Source organism: Symphodus melops, assembly GCF_947650265.1.
Source record: "Symphodus melops genome assembly, chromosome: 3".
NCBI classification, from domain to species: Eukaryota; Metazoa; Chordata; class Actinopteri; order Labriformes; family Labridae; genus Symphodus; species Symphodus melops.
This window is the reverse complement of record NC_136693.1, coordinates 30,057,102-30,079,027: the sequence shown is the minus strand read 5'-3', so window position 1 is coordinate 30,079,027 and position 21,926 is coordinate 30,057,102. Positions and strand designations below refer to the sequence as shown.

The following is a 21,926-nucleotide window of genomic DNA, read 5'->3' as shown; positions in this document are numbered from 1 at the left end:
ACGGGAAAGGAGCTTGAGGTGTCTGCGAGACTCGCTCTAAATCATCATCATCATTAAGGATTTTTTAAGATAAGGAAGGGAACCGTTAAAAGAACCTGTAGAGGGCAGCTCGTGCTCGACTCCTCCGTGTGAACATGAAGGGAGCTGGAGGAGGCGTGACAGCACTTTGGTTTCATACTGGAGCTCAAGGATCAAAAAGTCCTTTAAAAATAAAGGTCTCTGTGTTTTGTTTAACTGAACATTTTTACTTTAAAGCCTCTTAAGCCAGCGCATGTAAAGAGTGACAGGTGTGGAGGTGCTGATTCGTAAGATGTCAGCTGTCTGTATAATGAGGACTGCAGAACTCCTCATTAATCCTGCAGCTCCGCGAGTGTCCACTAGGGGCTGGCTGACGAAATATAGGAATCCACCGACCACAGGAACATAAAGACACCTGAGAAGGTAAGAAGAAGGGTTTTAAATCTGATGAATGTAGAGTGCAGACTTCATGAGTGAGGGTCATCACACTGACCCTGCAGGGAGTTGAGTATCGTGAACACGTAGATCCCCGGCAGGGAGACGTAGGTGACGCTCGCTAACGCCCATGGTAGACCCAGCAGCCAGCTGAACCCGAACACCCTGGCACAGATCTTCCATAACTTGGACTTATTTTTTCGATCCATCTTCTGCCTCTCCTCGCCCCTCCTCAGGCCCCTCCTCAGGCCCCATATCCTGAACACAACCAGCCCCAACATGCAGGAGTTCCACAGGATCACCAGGCATGGGAGGGCCACGGTGGTGATGTAGCTGACCACCAGCTGCTGCTGATGGAAATCACTGCTAATCCAGCATCTGCAGGTTAGCCACACAAAATCCAGGATTAACCGCTGCGTGTGAAATGAACCAGAGCACAGATTCAAAGTGCTTCTAACAGACGGTCTTTATTTCTTACATGGCTGCTGTTGAATTATGAGCGTTTCCATCCTTCAGGTTCAGTCTGTATTTACCATAGACGCCGGAAATGCCACAAACCACTGCAGTCAGTGTAGGAAGTCCTGCATGACGACAAGAAACACAAGTTATGTGTTCAGAAAACGAGGAAGATGAAACACAAACTCATGAAGGCAACTTTGAATAAATGATCGTTGTGTCTGGTCTTGTTTTCTAAATCTGACCCATGTGGTTTTTTCTTTACTCTGCATTAAAGCGATGAATTAATTCACCTTGAACCATTCAGATAAACGGCGTCATGCTCTGCACTCACCCCATCCCACCACACTGAGTTTGAGCAGGTACCTCCTGACGTAGATATTAAACACTCGGACCAGCAGGAGGTACAGGTGGAATCCTTCCAGAGCGGTCCAGGTGAAGGTGGCCAGCAGGGACCAGTGTAAAACCAGACCCAGACCCTGACAGACCCAGCCCCCCTTCTCCTGCTCCTCGCCACCCAGCCGCCACGCCCAGAAGCAAGACAGCAGGAAGCTGAGGTGGAGGCAGAACAGCGCTCCCGTTAGCTGTATGTGCACAACGGTGGCCTGTTTGTGTTCCAGTCGACTGGAGAGGAGAAACGGAACGAACCAGCGTTAATAAACTAAAGGAAAACAGAAAGTCAAAATGAAATCATGAAAAATCAAACTGCAGGTGACAAGATGCACATGAAGCCCCGCCTGCAGAACGCGGAGATAAAAACCTCTGTCTTTCAAAACATTGTGTGCAGGTCAAAGGTCAAAGAGGTAAAAAAGTACACACACGCCGTGGCACGTGATTTATAATACGTGATGTGATCTGATGTTTGGACTAATTCGGGCCCTATAATGAAGGTGTTGAATGAAACGTACAGCGAAGTTTATTTACAGCTCATCTCAGGAGAAAAGTGTGAATATGAAGTGAATTCAAACACTCACTAATGACAAATGTAGATGATCTGAGCGATGATGGCGAAGAAGACGGACAGAGCTGACCCGATGTAGGTGATGTAGCTCAGGTTATCAGCGCTTCTTTTATCCTCTGAGGGTTCAGGGGTCTGAAACAGAGACACATGTGACAGAGACACACACACACCTCTGCTGGAGCGATAGGACAGCGACACAAGGATCACAGCTTGAATACACCTGAGTTTTATGTCACTCCTCTGTAGCGAGAATAAAAGAGCTGTGTGAAAGTTTCGCTCTGGGCTCGAGGTGGAGATAACAGGGGAGGAAAGAACAGCTGAGCTAACAGGAGTGCTTTTCATTTGCTTCTCAAACAAAGTAAACTGCATCAGAGGGAGAAATCTGAGCTGCCCGCTAAGAAGCTAAGCATCAAAATTTACCACCAGCACTGCAAAGAAGCTCATGTGGTTGCAGCTGCAGATAGATTCACTCCCGGTGTTGTTGGTTTCACAGCCGTCTGTGCTCCAGTACCCTACAACACAAACACAGCAGGTTCATGGGTCAATGAGGAGGAGGTGTTCATCCAAGAGAAGATATCATTGAACATGTGTGGACAGTGAAGTGAACCTGTTCCATCCCCGTCTGCAGCCTCATACCAGAACACGCAGGTCCCAGCGTCCACCTGAAACACCTTCAACATCAGAGCAGATCTTCACATGTTCAAAGCGTCATGCTAGCACATCAGCTGTTCATGTTTTTACCTGTTTGTTGTGCAGAAAGGTTAATCTGACGGGCTGTGAGAGGTTTGTGACCGGCTTAGTTCCTGCCCTCACCACCAGCACGAGCCCCCCCTTGACCTCTCCGTCCTTCCTGCTCGGCCCAAGTGCTGTGTTACTCGGCTGTAATGAGAAAAAGACACCAGAGCCACCTTAAGCCAAATAACTGACCCATAGTTTTAATGAGGGGCCACTTTTCATGTCTTCACTTGCGTCCCTCGCCTGCGTCTTAGCCCCTCCCACCCAGGGATGCACGGTGAGACATGAGACGTTGAGCTACTTCTAAGGAACCCAAGGCCACTTATTTGTTTGGCTTATTTATTTAATAACAAGCCATCAACGTCATCAGATTTTGTTTCCTGGGGGAAACGTGACCAGGGTGCTGAACATTTGTTAACGAAGCCCCTTCTCTATGAAGGGGGGGATCTCAGGGAGTGAGCATGTCTTGCCGTGAGGTCACAAAAATGGAGTTTACAGAGTGACTGACCTTAAAGTTACTGCTATCGATCACAGTGGCCACCAGCAGCACCTCGTCGTCTGTCACAGCCGCTCCCATGCTTCTCTGGAGAGCCGAGGCCGGGATGTGAACCCGGTGCTGAGCGAGAGGCCCTTCAAACTAAAAAAAAACAACAACACATAAAGTCCAGTTTGAGATGACAGTTTGTCCAGTTCCACTGCCCGCTTCCATCGCTGCAACACCTGTTGACCTGATAACTGCTCTCATATCTGGCAAACCCAGGGGCGTCCAAAACGGCATTCAAAGCCCCGCCTACCTTCTCTGGTCCAATCAGATCCAGAGCATTCAGGAGCAGAATCTAAAGTTAGAAGGAGGACATACTGGCTGCTGCATTGTTGTCAGAGAAGCTTCAACACAGCAGGTTTCCTTCATGATCACACAGGAAGAGAGCAGCTCTCTGATTGGTCCTTTAATAACCATCGTCCAAATTAAGAGTGGCGACAAAAATATGAATTTTGGATGAAGATGTATAAAATATCCTTCACAACCTCGGAAAGACAAAAGACAAAAACATGTGACGTCCTGAGCTCCTTCATGTGTGAAGACGACCACTCTCCTCGTGTGTCAGTTCATGTCAAACATTTAGTTAAACCTCTGGAGAAGAATACGCTCTCACCTCCTGAGAGGAGTTCACTGTCGCCCGGAAGAATGGAGGGCCGAGGCGACTTTTGGAAGGTTCACAGGTGGCAATCATGTCCTCATAACACCTGCAAACAACGACAACATTCACAACTATCACACAGAGTTTTAGCAGACAGTGCAGCACTATCGTTCTCTCGGCTTCAGTACTTGTTGTAGGTCACATGTTGCTCTGGTGTGAGAGAATAAAATCTGCACTGAGAGGAAGATAAAAGATCTGTAACTCCACCAAGCAGCCGTTTCAGCTCGCTCGTGTGTGTTGGAAAGTGTTTCATGAGACGTCGTTATTTTAAAGCATCAGTCATCTGTCACCTCCCCCCTTGAACTGCTACCTTATCGTGGTGGGGGAGTTTGAGCACCCGAATGACCCTAGGAGCTATGTTGTCGGGGGCTTTGAGCCCCCAGCAGGGTCACCCAAGGCAAACAGGTCCTAGGCTATGGGTCAGACCGGAGCCGGGGCCCCACACTGGAGCCAGGCCTGGGGTTGGGGCCCGCAGGAGAGCGCCTGGTGGCCGGGCTTTTGCCCGTGGGGCCCGGCTGGGCTCAGCCTGAAAGGATGCCGCGGGCCCGTCCTCCTGTGGACTCACCACCCGCAGAGGAAGCCGTAGGGGTCTGGTGCAATGTGGATCGGGCAGCAGTCGACGGTGGGGGCCTCGGCGACCCGATCCCCGGACGCAGCTTCTGGCATTTGGGACGTGGAACGCCCTAGTCGGGCTCACCTCCACGCACTGCTTGGGCTCTGGAACCCAGCTCCTCGAGAGGGGCTGGACTATGTACTTCTCTGGAGTTGCCCGCTGTGAGAGGCGGCGGGCTGGTGTGGGCTTGCTCATAGCCCCACAGCTCAGCCGCCAGGTGTTGGAGTTCACCCCGGTGAATGAGAGGGTCATGTCCCCGCGCCTTCGGGTAGGGGACAGGTCTCCCACTGTCATCTCGGCCTACGGCTCGAACGGCAGTGTGGAGTACCCGGCCTTCTTGGAGTCCCTGGGAGGGGTGCTGGACAGTGCTCCGACTGGGGACTCCATTGTTCTGCTGGGGGACTTCAATGCTCACGTGGGCAACGACAGTGAGATCTGGAGTGGGGTGATTGGGATGAACGGCCTCCCTGATCTGAACCAGAGTGGTGTTCTGTTATTGGACTTCTGTGCCAGTCACAGTTTGTCCATAACAAACACCATGTTCGAGCACAGGGATGTCCATAAGTGCACGTGGCACCAGGACTCCCTAGGCCAGAGGTCGATGATAGACTTTGTGGTTGTGTCATCTGACCTTCGGCCGTGTGTCTCGGACACTCGGGTGAAGAGAGGGGCTGAGCTGTCAACTGATCACCACCTGGTGGTGAGTTGGATGCGCTGGCAGGGGAGGAAGCCGGTCAGACTCGGCAGGCCCAAACGTGTAGTGAGGGTCTGCTGGGAACGTCTGGCTGAACCCTCTGTTAGCGAGGTCTTCAACTCCCACCTCCGGACGAGCTTTTCACAGATCCCGGGGGAGCCTGGGGGCATTGAGTCCGAGTGGACCATGTTCTCCACCTCCATTGTCAAAGCAGCTGCTCTGAGCTGTGGTCGCAGGGTCTCTGGTGCCTGTTGTGGCGGCAATCCCCGAACCCGGTGGTGGACACCGGAAGTAAGGGAGGCCGTCAAGCTGAAGAAGGAGTGCTCTGCATAGCGCATAGCACTCCTGAGGCAGCTGACGGGTACCGGCAGGCCAGGCGTTCCGCAGCCCGGGCGGTCGTGGAGGCAAAAACTCGGGCCTGGGAGGAGTCCGGGGAGACCATGGAGGAGGACTTTCGGTCGGCCTCAAGGAAATTCTGGCAAACCGTCCGTCGCCTCAGGAGGGGGAAGCAGTGCTTCACCAACACTGTTTACAGTGGAGGTGGGGAGCTGCTGACCTCAACTGGGGATGTAGTCGGACGGTGGAAGGAATACTTCGAGGATCTCCTCAATCCCACCGTCACATCTTCCACCGAGGAAGCAGAGGCTGAGTTCTCAGAGGTAGACTCGTCCATCACCCAAGCCGAAGTCACCAAGGTAGTTGGCAAGCTCCTTGGTGGCAAGGCTCCGGGGGTGGATGAGATTCGCCCTGAGTATCTTAAGTCTCTGGATGTGCAGGGGCTGTCATGGTTGACACGTCTCTGTAACATCGCGTGGAGGTCAGGGACAGTGCCTCTGGACTGGCAAACCGGGGTGGTGGTCCCTCTTTTCAAGAAAGGGGACCGGAGGGTGTGTTCCAACTACCGGGGAATCACACTCCTCAGAACGAGATCTCGGATACAAACGGCCGACATGGGCTTCCTCCGTAGGGTGGCTGGGCGCATCCTTAGAGATAGGGTGAGGAGCTCGGTCACCAGGGAGGAGCTCGGAGTAGAGCCGTTACTCCTCCACATCGAGAGGAGTCAGTTGAGGTGGTTCGGGCATCTGGTCTGGATGCCCCCTGGACGCCTCCCCGGGGAGGTGTTCCGGGCATGTCCCTCCGGGAAGAGGCCTCGGGGTAGACCCAGGACACGCTGGAGAGACTATGTCTCTCGGCTGGATTGGGAACGCCTCAGGGTCCCACCGGAAGAGCTGGAGGAGGTGTCTGGGGTGAGGGAAGTCTGGGTGTCTCTGCTTAGACTGCTGCCCCCGCGACCCGGCCCCGGATAAGTGGCAGAAAATGGATGGATGGATGGAGTTGTCTGTCACACCACCCTGCATGGTAAATACCATGAACAAGCATGTTGGAACATGTGAGTGCAGGAAACGCTGCAGACAGCATTCCCAGCATGGCTGCAGATGAGCCTCTGGCGCCCCTTGCAGGAACAGACGGGTGACATCACTGGGTCTATGACGCCGACCTTCTGCTTGCGTGCAGCGAACTTCACAGGAAAAGAAACAGACACTGCAGACACCTCAGATTACTAAAGGATTACTTTTATGATAAAGTAACTATTACCGGATTACTTAATATAAGGAACAAACGTGTTACGTTAATCGTCATTAAAAAAAGTACTTCTCTAATTGTTGTGTATTAACAGCCTAAGTTTGTCCCTTCTAAGATACCGTCACGCCCCCTTCTGTTGTCATGGTATTCAGTCCTGAGTGAGAAGTTAATACACGCTAAGAGCAACTTCCCTGGTCTCGTGTTCCTTCTTTATTAGTTGTAATACAAAAGTACAACGGGTATACAACACTAATGGATTACTTTGTAAGGCTTTAGCCCCAAGTCTGACCCCTGGTAATACAATGTTAGAACGCTAAAGGGCCTGCCTGTCATTTTGTGCGCCCCCAGTGGACAACTTGACACTTGCAGGTTTCTAAAGAAGGATCTGTAGTGATTCCTGTCTGTTTCATAATCAGCTAAAAATTCCTCAGGAGACTTTTAAGATCTGAATGTCCTTTACTCTCTGACACGTTAAAAACAGATCTGATCTACAGCTTGAATGCAGTATTCACAGGCTGGTTTACCCGGTCCAGGGGAGGCCGGTATTTTGACAGGCGCTGATGACATCATCACACTTATCTAACAAAAAAAACAACAAAAGTGTCGTTAAGTTAACAAAGTGCATAAAAGGGATTTAACACACACTGGAAACATTTCTGTCTTCACTTACTGCTGATTGTTTTTCCCTCAGGATGAGATGAGCCTCGACCTTCATGTATTCACAGTAAAAGGTTTTGTTGAGACTTTATGAACACAGAGTCATATTTAAAATAAACAAACACAAACAAACAAACAACTCACCGCCAGCTCGGGTCTCGTGGAAGCAGACGAGACAGACGATCAAAACAGTCCTCCACATCTCGTCAAGATTTGGACAGAGCAGCAGCGATCCTGTAGATGATGTTGGATTGTTCGCTTACAGAGGCGGAGAGATAAACATGAAACTCAGAGAGAGCGTGTCGTGATTCTGTCTGATTGATGGGGAAAGCTGCAGGGGGGCAGAGGATCTATCCTCCGGGACCGCGAGGATCTATCCTCCGGGACCACGAGGCTCAGTATTTGTCCCGTAATTTTTGTTTCACGGAAATGAACACACTCGACGTGACTGATCATAACCTCCTCTGCCTTTTTCCCTTAAAAGGACGGAGACAGGAGGAGAGGAGACAGGAAGAGAGGAGACAGGAGGACAGGAGGAGAGGAGAAGGAACCAGTGGGATGTATGTGGGTCCAGGAAGCCTATTATCGGTCCAGGACCAAGCTACATACAAAGACCAGGACCCAGCTACATACAAAGACCAGGACCAAGCTACATTCAAAGACCAGGACCCAGCTACATACAAAGACCAGGACCAAGCTACATACAAAGACCAGGACCCAGCTACATACAAAGACCAGGACCAAGCTACATACAAAGACCAGGACCCAGCTACATACAAAGACCAGGACCCAGCTACATACAAAGACCAGTACCCAGCTACATTCAAAGACCAGGAACCAGCTACATACAAAGACCAGGACCCAGCTACATACAAAGACCAGGACCCAGCTACATACAAAGACCAGGAACCAGCTACATACAAAGACCAGGACCCAGCTACATACAAAGACCAGGACCCAGCTACATACAAAGACCAGGAACCAGCTACATACAAAGACCAGGACCAAGCTACATTCAAAGACCAGGGCCCAGCTACATTCAGACCAGGACCCAGCTACATTCAGACCAGGACCCAGCTACATACAAAGACCAGGACCCAGCTACATTCAGATCAGGACCTAGCTACATTCAGACCAGGACCCAGCTACATACAAAGACCAGGACCAAGCTACATTCAGACCAGGACCCAGCTACATTCAGACCAGGACCCAGCTACTATGTCAGCCCCTGTTACCCTATGTCAGCCCCGTTACCCTATGTCAGCCCTGTTACCCTATGTCAGCCCTGTTACCCTGTCAGCCCCTGTTACCCTATGTCAACCCTGTTACTTTGAAAGAGTAACAAGGGCTGACAGTAACAGGGTTGACCATTTGATGCTAACTAGCTCATTATTAGCTTGTAGCTAAAGCTCACCCAACTGATAGTGAGTGATTGATAAGGTTATTACTAATATTTCTTAATTATATGTCAATAATGAAACATATTTTTTTTAAATTATGTACAAAAACTGGGAACAGGGTTGAGATCACATGCTGACCCCCATCATTGGAGTCTTACAAAACATCAAAATAGTAGATTAGAAATCCCAGCTACTCACTTATCTTTATCTTCTTGTGCTTCTGATGGGAAAATGATTCAACTTCCTGTAAATTATGTCACTTCTGGCAAGTGCCCAATGTTAAATAGGAGTCTTTTGATGGTGGTAACAGGGTTGACATGAAATCAGGGGACACATAAATTGATTAATATTTTCAAATTGCAATTTTTTTCACTCAAAACATATATTTATAATAAGATTATATTGTAATCAATATTTAAATAACAATTATTCTGTTAATTACTGATATTTGCTTGTTTTAAAAGAGCAACGCAATCACTGCAGGGGATATACCAAATACTTTAACCACAAGATTTTAAAAGTGTTTATTTATCATTTGAAATTATAATTTACAGAATTAATATTGATAATTGATTGAGATAATAGATGCACTAACAGAATATTTTGAAATTAGGTATATATTTCAGAGCATAGCAAATGTATAGTTGATTAATTCTCTGGGACACAAAAGGCACCGTGGAATGACCCCTCTCTCTCTCTCTCTCTCACTCAGACCAGAGTCTATCCCAAGCACTTCATATACAGTAACAGATCATCTTAGTTGTAGTTTTTTAACACCACACTCACTCACTCACTCACTCACACACACACACACACACACACACACACACACACACACACACACACACACACACACACACACACACACACACCTAAGATTTGGAAAACATTGGTGCATAGTTTAAAGTACTTTCGACCACTATTCTTACCTGTGATAATGAAAGAAGAAAGAACACAAACTTGGGACCTTTCTGAAGAGTCACAGATTATTATCAGGGTGTTTATCAGCAGACTGCTTCCAACTTCCGGATAGGCGACAGTACAGTACTGGTACCTGGTCCACACCTGAGACCTATACTACGAAGCAGGATTTGTGCTTAGCGAGGTAACTTCAGGGTTAACTCTGGGTTTTCAGTCCTACGAGGGTCGATTACTTTTTACCTGGGTATATCACCGCGGTAACTTATGCTGAACACCTGACCTGCTCCGGAGCAGATTATATTGGAGATAAGAGATCAAACTTTGAAAATCTCCGCCCTCTGACCAATTAGATCTTTTGATCGTGGAGCTCCTGGAGCTGATGGAGAGGGGGGAGGACACTTTATTACATTGGACTATAGTCCGTTTAGTTAATGATTATGTTTCACTGATATACTTCAATAGAGACTGAAGAAAGCGCCGGAACATTTTAGTTAAAGATGAATAATTACGACTATTTTCTTGTGGCTTTGAATTGTATTTTCATTAATGTTTGATTTCTCCATGCTGCTCTGTTTGTGATGGTCAGATAGTCAGTTCTAAGGTTTAGCTTTAGTTTTTGTAAATATGTTTGTAGATATGACGGTCTGCTGACACCAGATGCGGTGAGGATTGTGATAGGTTAAATGACGCTAACTCCGCCCCTTTTACGTGAACGCGCTCTTGGCAACCCTGGGTTGACGGATCAGGTTGATAACCGGCATCGATCTCGTATGTCAGGGTTTGTCAAGCCAGATAACCCAAAGAGACCCTGGATATGTTGAACTCGCTTCGTAGTATAGGCCTCTGGTCCAGGACTCACGGGCTGCTCGCTGTGTGACCATTTAGTGGGCTTACCAGCAGACTGAACTCGGTGGAATTACCCACAGTGCTCTATGATGTAACGCAGAGAAGGGGGATTCCCGGGAAAAGGTTGCAGGGTGCAGGTAAACAAACACCATATAAAGAAGGGAGGGGCGTGTCATCTACGTCATCACGTCTGCAGACTGCAGTTTATTTACACCAAGCGAAAGTTTGGAAACCACTTTACTCCGTCCACTGGAGAGAGAGGATATTACTCCTGTGAATAGTTAAACACTTTGTATGTATACATGTATATTTACCAATCCCACATTGAACACGTACATTATGTCTACGGTCCAAACTGTTTTGCTTTAGGGACTTCTTGTTTTTAGTTTTTTACCTCTACAAAAATAACAACACAATAAATAATTACAGTGAGAAACTATTTTGTTCTTTTATATATTTTTTTTAAATAGTAAGGATTTATAGATTAGAATCAAGAGGTTCACAAAAGAAACCCTGAAATAAAAAGACATGAAATACTTTGATTTAAAAAAAATAATCATTTGTTTTTCTCAGAATCAAGTCTGTAATGTTTAATTTTTTTTTGTAAAATCTTTCTGTATTTAGCTCAGGTTACTAAATGGTTAAAGAGCAGTTTTTTTGCAAAATATATGCAAAGGTCTATTTTTTATCGTTAACAAAAAATTATCAGAGTTGTTAAAAAAAAGAATAAAAACTACTATTTTCTATTTTTTGAATATATTTCAGCCCTCATGAACATGAAAAATAAAAAAATAAATATCTGAATGAGACCTTGGGTCAAAATCTTCAGATTCTTCGATTGAGTGAAAAAAAAACATTAACGTATGTCCCGAGAGTGGCTTTGTCCCATATTGTAAAACTTAAAATAAAAACCCGTTCTGATTTAGGACCTTGTCCCTTTAAATCTGTTTCCAACAAGCAGTACGGTTTGGTACAGTAAACCTTCTCACTTCTCACCTGTGCGCAGACGCGAGTGGCCACACATTCAGTAGCTCCGTCCCTGTCGTACTCGTCTTGATATGTTATTAGTTTGTTTTGGCTCTGTGCCAACTTCTACTTTTATAGTTTTTATAGTACTATACTATATAGTTTTTATAGTACACTTTCAGTGTATAACTTTGTGTATCCTATGGATACTTTTTCGTGTTTTCGTGGAAATAGCAGCGGAAAACTTGCTTATCCAAGAGAGAAGCTGCTGTCACTCAGGACAGCGGGACAAGCTGGCATCGTTCACCCGATACCAGAGCAGCTGAGGCGCCGGTACAGAGGCTGTAGAGCCGGCGCTAAGCTAAAGGCTAGGCTAGCGGCTAAGCGATGGAAGTACAAGCCCTCGGTTCCGGTGATAGTTATGGGGAACGTAAACTGTCTAACCAACAAGACAGACGAGCTGGCTGCTCTCGTGAGGAATAACCGGACATTCAGAGAGTGCAGTTTAATGTGCCTCACAGAAACCTGGCTGACTCAAAACACGCCGGACACTAATGTGGATCTACCGGGTTTCACTACAGTGAGAGCGGACAGAGACACGAAACGTAGCGGCAAACGGAAAGGAGGAGAAGTCGCGCTGTTTATTAACACCAGATGGTGCCACCATGGACATGTTACTGTGAAGGAGGCAACGTGCAGCAAAGACATCGAGCTGCTGGCGGTAGGTCTCCGTCCTTACTACATGCCCAGGGAGTTCTCACACACGTTGAGACTGCGTGTGACGTCATCCACTCTAACATCTCGAGATTACAAACACAGCACCCTGATGCTTTCATTGCCATCTCAGGGGACTTTAACCATGTTACATTGAACTCCACTCTATCGGACTTTCACCAGTTTGTAAGCTGTCCCACCAGGAAGAACAGGACAATAGACCTCCTGTATGCAAACGTGAAGGACGCCTACACTGCCACCCCCTTACCACCTCTGGGGAAGTCCGATCACAACCTTGTCCTACTCAAGCCACAGTACAAGACTAAGATCCAGAGACAACCGGTAACAACACGCACCTTCAGAATGTGGTCTCCTGAGGCAGAGGAGGCTCTCAGAGACTGTTTTGAGACCACCGACTGGAGTGCCCTGCAAGAGACCCATGGTGATGACATTGAGGGGGTCACACACTGCACAACTGACTACATGAACTTCTGTATGGACGTTGTGGTTCCCACTAAAACTGTGCGCTGCTTCCCGAACAACAAGCCCTGGATCACCAGCGATGTCAAGGAGATCCTTAACAGGAAGAAAAGGGCATTCAAGGAGGGAGACCAGGCAGAGCTGAAGCGTGTGCAGGGGGAACTCAAGGTCAGACTCCGAGAGGCAAAGGAGGATTACAGAAGGAAGGTAGAACAGAAGCTGCAGCAGAACAACATGAGGGAGGTCTGGGAGGGCATGAAAACCATCACAGGCTGCAAGAAGAAAAACAACAACGCAGAAGACGGGGACCCTGAGAGAGCAAACCAGCTCAACTTGTTTTTTAACAGGTTTAACAGCCCCGTCGCTGCAGCCAGTGCCTGTCCCCCAGCACCCCTCTGCACACCCCCTCCCTCCCTCTCACTCCCCCCAACACCTCCACCAGGACAAACACAATCTCCAGAGACAATCCATCTCCCCTCCCCCCCACCATCACCAGAGATCAGGTTAGAAAGGAGCTGAAGAGACTCCGCCCCAGGAAGGCAGCAGGCCCAGACAAGGTGTGTCCCAGGATGCTAAAGGCCTGCTCTGCTGAGCTGGGGGAGCCACTTCAGCACATCTTCAACATGAGCCTGCGGCTTGGGAAGGTTCCTGTGCTCTGGAAGACCTCGTGCCTCACCCCGGTCCCCAAGAAGAAAAACCCCAGAGAGCCAGGCGACTTCAGACCAATCGCTCTGACATCCCACGTTATGAAGACCTTTGAACGGCTGCTGCTCCAACACCTCAGACCCCAGGTCCAACACGCACAGGATCCTCTGCAGTTTGCATACCAGGCAAAGGTGGGCGTGGACGATGCCATCCTCTATCTGCTACACAGGGCTTACTCTCATCTGGACAAAGGGAGCAGCGTGATGAGAATCATGTTCTTTGATTTCTCAAGCTCCTTTGACACTATCCATCCCCTCCTACTGAGAGACAAGCTGACCGAGATGAGGGTGGACTCGCACCTGGTGAGGTGGATCACTGACTACCTCACAGAGAGACCACAGTACGTCAGACTGAAGGACTGCACATCTGACACTGTGGTCAGCAGCACTGGAGCACCACAAGGGACTGTGCTCTCCCCTGTCCTGTTCACCCTGTACACCTCTGACTTCCAGTATAACTCTGAGCTCTGCCACATGCAGAAATACGACACTGCGATAGTTTGTTGTGTCAGGGATGGACAGGAGGAGGAGTACAGGAGCCGGATCGCGGACTTTGTGACGTGGTGCAGTGCCAACCATCTACAGCTAAACGCCTCCAAGACCAAGGAGATGGTGGTGGACTTCCGAAGGAACAAACCACACCTAGAACCTGTTTCCATCGAGGGGGTCGACGTGGAGGTGGTCAGGACCTACGGGTATCTGGGGCTGCAACTGGATGACAAGCTGGACTGGTCGCCTAACATGGACACTACCTGCAGGAAGGGACAGAGTCGGCTGTACTTCCTGAGAAGGCTGGGGTCCTTCAACATCTGCAAAAAGCTGCTGCAGATGTTCTACCAGTCTGTGGTGTCCAGCGTCCTCTTCTACGCCGTGGTGTGCTGGGGAGGAAGCTGCAAGAAGAGGGACGCAGCACGCCTGGGCAGACTGGTGAGGAGGGCCGGCTCTGTGGTGGGTACAGAGCTGGACTCACTGGTGACAGTGGTAGAGAGGAGGTCTCTGGACAAAATGCTCTCCACCATGGACAACACACACCACCCTCTGCACAGCACCTTCACCGGGCAGAGGAGCATGTTCAGTGACAGACTGCTGTCACAGTCGTGCTCCACGGACAGGCTCAAGAACTCTTTTGTCCCCCTATAGGCCATAAGACTGTACAACACTTCACTGTCACGGCAGGGAAGAAGCACACGGTGAACCCTGGACTCATTTTTCACTTTCTTTTTCTCACTCCTCATCTGCACCGCTGACCTCAGAGTCAGCCCCCAGTTGGACACTTTAATACATATTGATAGTCACCTTACTGAGCACAGGTCACTTTAATGATAATCACCCTAATCATGTCTGATTTCATCCTACTGTTGTGTTATGCTACATCTGTAATGGTTGACATGATCACCCTAACTAGGTCAAGTTTCACTCTATTGTCTTCAACACTTAATGCTAATCTGCTCCTCAATAGTTGGGTACTTAAATGGCAATCACCCTAATCACTCCTGGTTTCACCTTATTGTTTTGGACACTTAAAGCTAACCACTGCTCCTTTTATGTTGTTGAGCATGCCAATAGCCTGCATTGACTGTTTAATGACTGTACTCACACCTCTGGCACTACCTCAAACACCTCTGTACATGCACATGGAACTAGTTTCTAGAAGGTCAGCACTTTGTTTCTAAGGCTCTTTAACTGTTTACAGGTCTCTTTTAACCATGTTTTTCTCTCCTTCACAGGTTAGATAGATAGATAGATAGATAGATAGATAGATAGATAGATAGATAGATAGATAGATAGATAGATAGATAGATAGATAGATAGATAGATAGATAGATAGATAGATAGATAGATAGATAGATAGATAGATAGATAATGCTAACTGCACAGGTTTAACCTGTAATTATATTTAATCTTAGTCACATAGGGGCTGCTAAATCTTGTTTGGGGGATTATTGTATACAGAGGGGAGGGGGGACAGCGGGTGTGTATTGTAACTAATATCTTGTGTCCTGCCTGTCTGTAAACTGCTACTGGATGCCCTCGGGATCAATAAAGTATCTATCTATCTATCTATCTATCTATCTATCTATCTATCTATCTATCTATCTATCTATCTATCTTGATCCTTAAGGTGGAAACATAACTCGCCTGGTGTCACTGCATGTTTTGACCAATAAAAGGCGGCTCTTTCCATTAGAGGCCCACAATGCATTTAGTGCTGGAAGAGTCTGTGGATCAAAAATAAGAAGGAAAGAGCAGCATGACACTAAAGTTCTGTTATTCTGTGCAAACAAAATAATGCTCGAACGCAGGCTGCGAGGCACGTCGACGGACAATTCCTCTGCATCTTCATAAAAGGGGAAACTCACTGACAAACTTTTTTTTTCCAGCTTTCAAAGTATAGAAGGTCGATGAGAGGAGTGCAGTCACATGGCGCCCCCTTAGGGAAGTTTCCTACTGGCATTTCTAAATTCTGACATTTTTGACCACTGCTTCGTGTGAAGGTTTTTAAGCTCTACTGTTCTGGGGCCTCAAGCTGCAGATCAGTGCATCGGGATTGAAACCAACAACCCTCCAGGTCAGTTCCCAACCCGAGTCCCCACAGCTCATTCAAACATTTAATCGAGTTGGTGGAGGGAATAAAGTTGTTTCACATCTGCATGTAAAAAAAACCAAAACAATGACTCAGATTTAGTAAATAGTTTTTAATTCATGGGTGGAGACAGACTCTCTTATTAAAGTTGAGTTAACTTCTGACAGATGCATGTCTCTTTATTCCTGTCAAGAATCACATCTGTTGCATCTTAATCCTTTATGCCACTCGACTTTTTATTTCAGGAACAAAACAATTAAAAGAACCTGTAGAGGGCAGCTCGTGCTCGACTCCTCCGTGTGAACATGAAGGGAGCTGGAGGAGGCGTGACAGCACTTTGGTTTCATACTGGAGCTCAAGGATCAAAAAGTCCTTTAAAAATAAAGGTCTCTGTGTTTTGTTTAACTGAACATTTTTACTTTAAAGCCTCGCTGCATGTTCAGAGTGACAGGTGTGGAGGTGTTGATTCGTAAGATGTCAGCTGTCTGTATAATGAGGACTGCAGAACTCCTCATTAATCCTGCAGCTCCGCGAGTGTCCACTAGGGGCTGGCTGACGAAATATAGGAATCCACCGACCACAGGAACATAAAGACACCTGAGGAGGTAAGAAGAAGGGTTTTAAATCTGATGAATGTAGAGTGCAGACTTCATGAGTGAGGGTCATCACACTGACCCTGCAGGGAGTTGAGTATCGTGAACACGTAGATCCCCGGCAGGGAGACGTAGGTGACGCTCGCTAACGCCCACGGTAGACCCAGCAGCCAGCTGAACCCGAACACCCTGGCACAGATCTTCTGTAACTTGGATTTAGTCTTTGGAACCATCTTCCGCCTCTCCCCGCCCCTCCTCAGGCCCCATATCCTGAACACCACCAGCCCCAGTATGCAGGAGTTCCACAGGATCACCAGGCATGGGAGGGCCACGGTGGTGATGTAGCTGACCACCAGCTGCTGCTGATGGAAATCACTGCTAATCCAGCATCTGCAGGTTAGCCACACAAAATCCAGGATTAACCGCTACGTGTGAAATGAACCAGAGCACAGATTCAAAGTGCTTCTAACAGACGGTCTTTATTTCTTACATGGCTGCTGTTGAATTATGAGCGTTTCCTTCTTTCAGGTTCAGTCTGTATTTACCATAGATGCCGGAAATCCCACAAACCACTGCAGTCAGTGTAGGAAGTCCTGCATGAAGACAAGAAACACAAGTTATGTGTTCAGAAAACGAGGAAGATGAAACACAAACTCATGAAGGCAACTTTGAATAAATGATCGTTGTGTCTGGTCTTGTTTTCTAAATCTGACCCATGTGGGTTTTTCTTTTCTCTGCATTAAAGCGATGAATTAATTCACCTTAAACCATTCAGATAAACGGCGTCATGCTCTGCACTCACCCCATCCCACCACGCTGAGTTTGAGCAGGTACCATCTGATGTAGATGTTAAACACTCGGACCAGCCGGAGGTACAGGTGGAATCCTTCCAGAGCGGTCCAGGTGAAGGTGGCCAGCAGGGACCAGTGTAAAACCAGACCCAGACCCTGACAGACCCAGCCCCCCTTCTCCTGCTCCTCGCCACCCAGCCGCCACGCCCAGAAGCAAGACAGCAGGAAGCTGAGGTGCAGGCAGAACAGCGCTCCCGTTAGCTGTATGTGCACAACGGTGGCCTGTTTGGGTTCCAGTCGACTGGAGAGGAGAAACGGAACGAACCAGCGTTAATAAACTAAAGGAAAACAGAAAGTCAAAATGAAATCATGAAAAATCAAACTGCAGGTGACAAGATGCACATGAAGCCCCGCCTCTGTCTTTTAAAACATTGTGTGCAGGTCAAAGGTCAAAGAGGTAAAAAAGTACACACACGCCGTGGCACGTGATTTATAATACGTGATGTGATCTGATGTTTGGACTAATTCGGGCCCTATAATGAAGGTGTTGAATGAAACGTACAGCGAAGTTTATTTACAGCTCATCTCAGGAGAAAAGTGTGAATATGAAGTGAATTCAAACACTCACTAATGACAAATGTAGATGATCTGAGCGATGATGGTGAAGAAGACGGACAGAGCTGACCCGACGTAAGTGATGTAGCTCAGGCTATCAGCGCTTCTTTTATCCTCAGGGGTCTGAAACAGAGACACATGTGACAGAGACACACACACATGTGACAGAGACACACACACACCTCTGCTGGAGCGATAGGACAGCGACACAAGGATCACAGCTTGAATACACCTGAGTTTGATGTCACTCCTCTGTAGCGAGAATAAAAGAGCTGTGTGAAAGTTTCGCTCTGGGCTCGAGGTGGAGATAACAGGGGAGGAAAGAACAGCTGAGCTAACAGGAGTGCTTTTCATTTGCTTCTCAAACAAAGTAAACTGCATCAGAGGGAGAATCTGAGCTGCCCGCTCAGAAGCTATGTGCCACAAATTTACCACCAGCACTGCAAAGAAGCTCATGTGGTTGCAGCTGCAGATAGATTCACTCCCGGTGTTGTTGGTTTCACAGCCGTCTGTGCTCCAGTACCCTACAACACAAACACAGCAGGTTCATGGGTCAATGAGGAGGAGGTGTTCATCCAAGAGAAGATATCATTGAACATGTGTGGACAGTGAAGTGAACCTGTTCCATCCCCGTCTGCAGCCTCATACCAGAACACGCAGGTCCCAGCGTCCACCTGAAACACCTTCAACATCAGAGCAGATCTTCACATGTTCAAAGTGTCATGCTAGCACATCAGCTGTCCTTGTTTTTACCTGTTTGTTGTGCAGAAAGGTTAATCTGACGGGCTGTGAGAGGTTTGTGACCGGCTTAGTTCCCGCCTTCACCACCAGCACGAGCCCCCCCATGACCTCTCCGTCCTTCCTGCTCGGCCCAAGTGCTGTGTTACTCGGCTGTAATGAGAAAAAGACACCAGAGCCACCTTAAGCCAAATAACTGACCCATAGTTTTAATGAGGGGCCACTTTTCATGTCTTCACTTGCGTCCCTCGCCTGCGTCTTAGCCCCTCCCACCCAGGGATGCACGGTGAGACGTGAGACGTGGAGCTACTTCTAAGGAACCCAAGGCCACTTATTTGTTTGGCTTATTTATTTAATAACAAGCCATCAACGTCATCAGATTTTGTTTCCTGGGGGAAACATGACCAGGGTTCTCAAAGCTGAACATTTGTTAACGAAGCCCCTTCTCTATGAAGGGGGGGATCTCAGGGAGTGAGCATGTCTCGCCGTGAGGTCATGAAAATGGAGTTTACAGAGTGACTGACCTTAAAGTGACTGCTGTCGATCACAGTGGCCACCAGCAGCACCTCGTCGTCTGTCACAGCCGCTCCCATGCTTCTCTGGAGAGCCGAGGCCGGGATGTGAACCCGGTGCTGAGCGAGAGGCCCTTCAAACTAAAAAAAAAAACAACAACACATAAAGTCCAGTTTGAGATGACAGTTTGTCCAGTTCCACTGCCCGCTTCCATCGCTGCAACACCTGTTCACCTGATAACTGCTCTCATATCTGGCAAACCCAGGGGCGTCCAAAACGTCCTTCAAAGCCCCGCCTACCTTCTCTGGTCCAATCAGATCCAGAGCATTGAGGAGCAGAATCTAAAGTTAGAAGGAGGACATACTGGCTGCTGCATTGTTGTCAGAGAAGCTTCAACACAGCAGGTTTCCTTCATGATCACACAGGAAGAGAGCAGCTCTCTGATTGGTCCTTTAATAACCATCGTCCAAATTAAGAGGCGACAAAAATATGAATTTTGGATGAAGATGGATAAAATATCCTTCACAACCTCGGAAAGACAAAAGACAAAAACATGTGACGTCCTGAGCTCCTTCATGTGTGAAGACGACCACTCTCCTCGTGTGTCAGTTCATGTCAAACATTTAGTTAAACCTCTGGAGAACAGCTGGAGAAGAATACGCTCTCACCTCCTGAGAGGAGTTCACTGTCGCCCGGAAGAATGGAGGGCCGGAGCGACTTTTGGAAGGTTCACAGGTGGCAATCATGTCCTCATAACACCTGCAAACAACAACAACATTCACAACTATCACACAGAGTTTTAGACAGTGCAGCACTATCGCTCTCTCGGCTTCAGTACTTGTTGTAGGTCACATGTTGGTGTGAGAGAATATAATCTGCACTGAGAGGAAGATAAAAGATCTGTAGCTCCACCAAGCAGCCGTTTCAGCACGCTCGTGTGTGTTGGAAAGTGTTTCACGAGACGTCGTTGGAGTTCTGCTCAAACAGAGACAGACGAGCAGCCGCTCACTGCAGGCACCAGTTAATCTAACCAGCGTGTCCTCGAGCACCCACGCAGGCTGGGATTCGAACCATTAACCTCCACACTGTGAGGCAGCAGGACCAGCGTGCTGCCTGCAACAGCTGGTTGTCTCTTCTTCAGATTAATACATCATCTACTTCTTTTTAATACATAATATACAAACAAAACATTTTCTTTAAATGTCATTTGTACACTCGTGTTAAAAACTGCAGATTTCTTTGTATTCAAACTGAATGTTTCCAAGCACACAGGACTTCCTGTTTCTGACCTATATAAGACGATTGCATCATCATTTCAGCGTCCTGATAATAATCTTGTCATTTGTCAACCAACAAGACCTGTGACATTTGAATGATTAAGTCTTTCTGTGCGGTGAAGATAATTCTGTTTCCATCGCAGTGTGTTGAAACGTCTTCACCGCAACCATGTGATGACATCAACCTTCAGTTTTAGGTTTACACAACTCGACCTTTGACACCTAAATGGTTTTTCCACGGAGTTAACACGTTTCAACACACTGCGGTAAAAACACAGGAATCCAATGACAAGGTGAATTCAGTTCCTGAAAAGCAGCGATGACGAGCAGTTTGTTTGCTAACCTGCGAATCAGAACCTGCTTGGATTTCCCTCGGGATCAATAAAGTATCTATTTATCTGAATCACAAGCTCGTCTTCTTGTTGTGAGACTTAAATATTCAGCTGCTAGCAAACGGGCAACAGGTGGCCCTCGAACTTCCTCACATTTTTGGGCCTTAAATCTTTTTTCTAAACGCTTGCACCCAGACCTACAGAGTCAGCTCCCTCTGTAGTAAAATATAATGTATATAATAATGTGTGTAAGTCGCTCACACAGATTCAAAGAGGATGGTCACTTCTTTATGAGATAGGACGGTGGAGTCGAACATTAGAGAGAGACAAAGTAACATGTTAAATTTTGCTTTAAAAAATGGCTTTTATCAATGTGTGTGTATGTGGCTTCTGGTGCTTCTGGAGCCAGCCTCTAGTGGACACTTGATGAATTGCAGGGTTTTACACCTCAGGTTGCTGGTTGGGCGTCGCCCATTTTTATTTACCGTCTATGACGGCGACACATCTGAAGGACGACACTTCTGCTCGCTTGCTGCGAACTTCACAGGAAAAGAAACAGAAACTGCAGACACCTCAGGGATTTCATTTCTTTTCAGGTTACAAAAGAAAGAGAGGAACTGAGCAATAGTTTTAGTGAAGGATTACTTTTATGAAAAAGCCAGATTACTTAATTTAAGGAACAAACGCGTTACGTTACTCGTCATTAAAAAAAAGTACTTCTCTAATGGATTACATTGAAAAGCTTTAGCCCCAAGTCTGACCCCTGGTAATACAATGTTAGAACGTTAAAGGACCTGCCTGTCATTGTGTGCGCCCCCCAGTGGACAACTTGTTACCTGCAGGTTTCTAAAGAAGCATCTGTAGTGATTTCTGTCTGTTTCATAATCAGCTAAAAACTCTAATCAACTCTCTGACACGTTAAAAACAGATCTGATCTACAGCTTGAATGCAGTATTCACAGGCTGGTTTACCCGGTCCAGGGGAGGCCGGTATTTTGACAGGCGCTGATGACATCATCACACTTATCTAACAAAAAAAACAAAAAAAGTGTCGTTAAGTTAACAAAGTGCATAAAAGTGATTTAACACACACTGGAAACA

The 21,926-nt window shown here is 47.4% G+C and overlaps 2 protein-coding genes across 2 annotated transcripts; both read right to left on the bottom strand.

The window, feature by feature from the left end:
- Positions 1 to 274: 274 nt before the first annotated feature.
- Positions 275 to 9,689, bottom strand: LOC306821006 (adhesion G-protein coupled receptor G1-like). The gene is made up of 14 exons (XM_079339143.1): positions 9,682 to 9,689; positions 7,497 to 7,610; positions 7,366 to 7,404; positions 7,220 to 7,274; positions 3,760 to 3,850; positions 3,114 to 3,242; positions 2,612 to 2,749; positions 2,478 to 2,532; positions 2,291 to 2,382; positions 1,884 to 2,002; positions 1,244 to 1,533; positions 932 to 1,034; positions 512 to 831; positions 275 to 433 (listed from the first exon to the last, which is right to left on the bottom strand). The coding sequence occupies exons 2-14, from the start codon at positions 7,552 to 7,554 to the stop codon at positions 378 to 380; spliced, it is 1,545 nt and encodes a 514-aa protein (XP_079195269.1). The 5' UTR covers positions 7,555 to 7,610; positions 9,682 to 9,689; the 3' UTR covers positions 275 to 377.
- Positions 9,690 to 16,237: 6,548 nt separating this feature from the next.
- Positions 16,238 to 21,846, bottom strand: LOC306820754 (adhesion G protein-coupled receptor G3-like). Its single transcript, XM_079338691.1, has 11 exons — positions 21,798 to 21,846; positions 19,886 to 19,976; positions 19,229 to 19,357; positions 18,720 to 18,857; positions 18,586 to 18,640; positions 18,399 to 18,490; positions 17,980 to 18,089; positions 17,363 to 17,652; positions 17,051 to 17,153; positions 16,643 to 16,950; positions 16,238 to 16,564 (listed from the first exon to the last, which is right to left on the bottom strand). Exons 2-11 carry the CDS (start codon positions 19,961 to 19,963, stop codon positions 16,509 to 16,511), a joined length of 1,359 nt encoding a protein of 452 aa, XP_079194817.1. The 5' UTR covers positions 19,964 to 19,976; positions 21,798 to 21,846; the 3' UTR covers positions 16,238 to 16,508.
- Positions 21,847 to 21,926: the final 80 nt, after the last annotated feature.

Bases quoted from the DNA above. Each gene is read 5' to 3' on its own strand.
- LOC306821006 (XM_079339143.1), bottom strand. From the start codon at position 7,554: ATGTGGAGGACTGTTTTGATCGTCTGTCTCGTCTGCTTCCACGAGACC. The intron at 7,405-7,496 runs GTGAGTTGTTTG...GAATACATGAAG, and splicing joins CCACGAGACCCGAGCTGGCG to GTCGAGGCTCATCTCATCCT. The intron at 3,243-3,759 runs GTGAGAGCGTAT...GTTTTTTTTTAG, and splicing joins CAGTGAACTCCTCTCAGGAG to TTTGAAGGGCCTCTCGCTCA.
- LOC306820754 (XM_079338691.1), bottom strand. From the start codon at position 19,963: ATGATTGCCACCTGTGAACCTTCCAAAAGTCGCTCCGGCCCTCCATTC. The intron at 18,491-18,585 runs GTTCACTTCACT...TTTGTGTTGTAG, and splicing joins TGCAGACGGGGATGGAACAG to GGTACTGGAGCACAGACGGC. The intron at 18,090-18,398 runs GTAAATTTGTGG...TCTCTGTTTCAG, and splicing joins GCTTCTTTGCAGTGCTGGTG to ACCCCTGAGGATAAAAGAAG.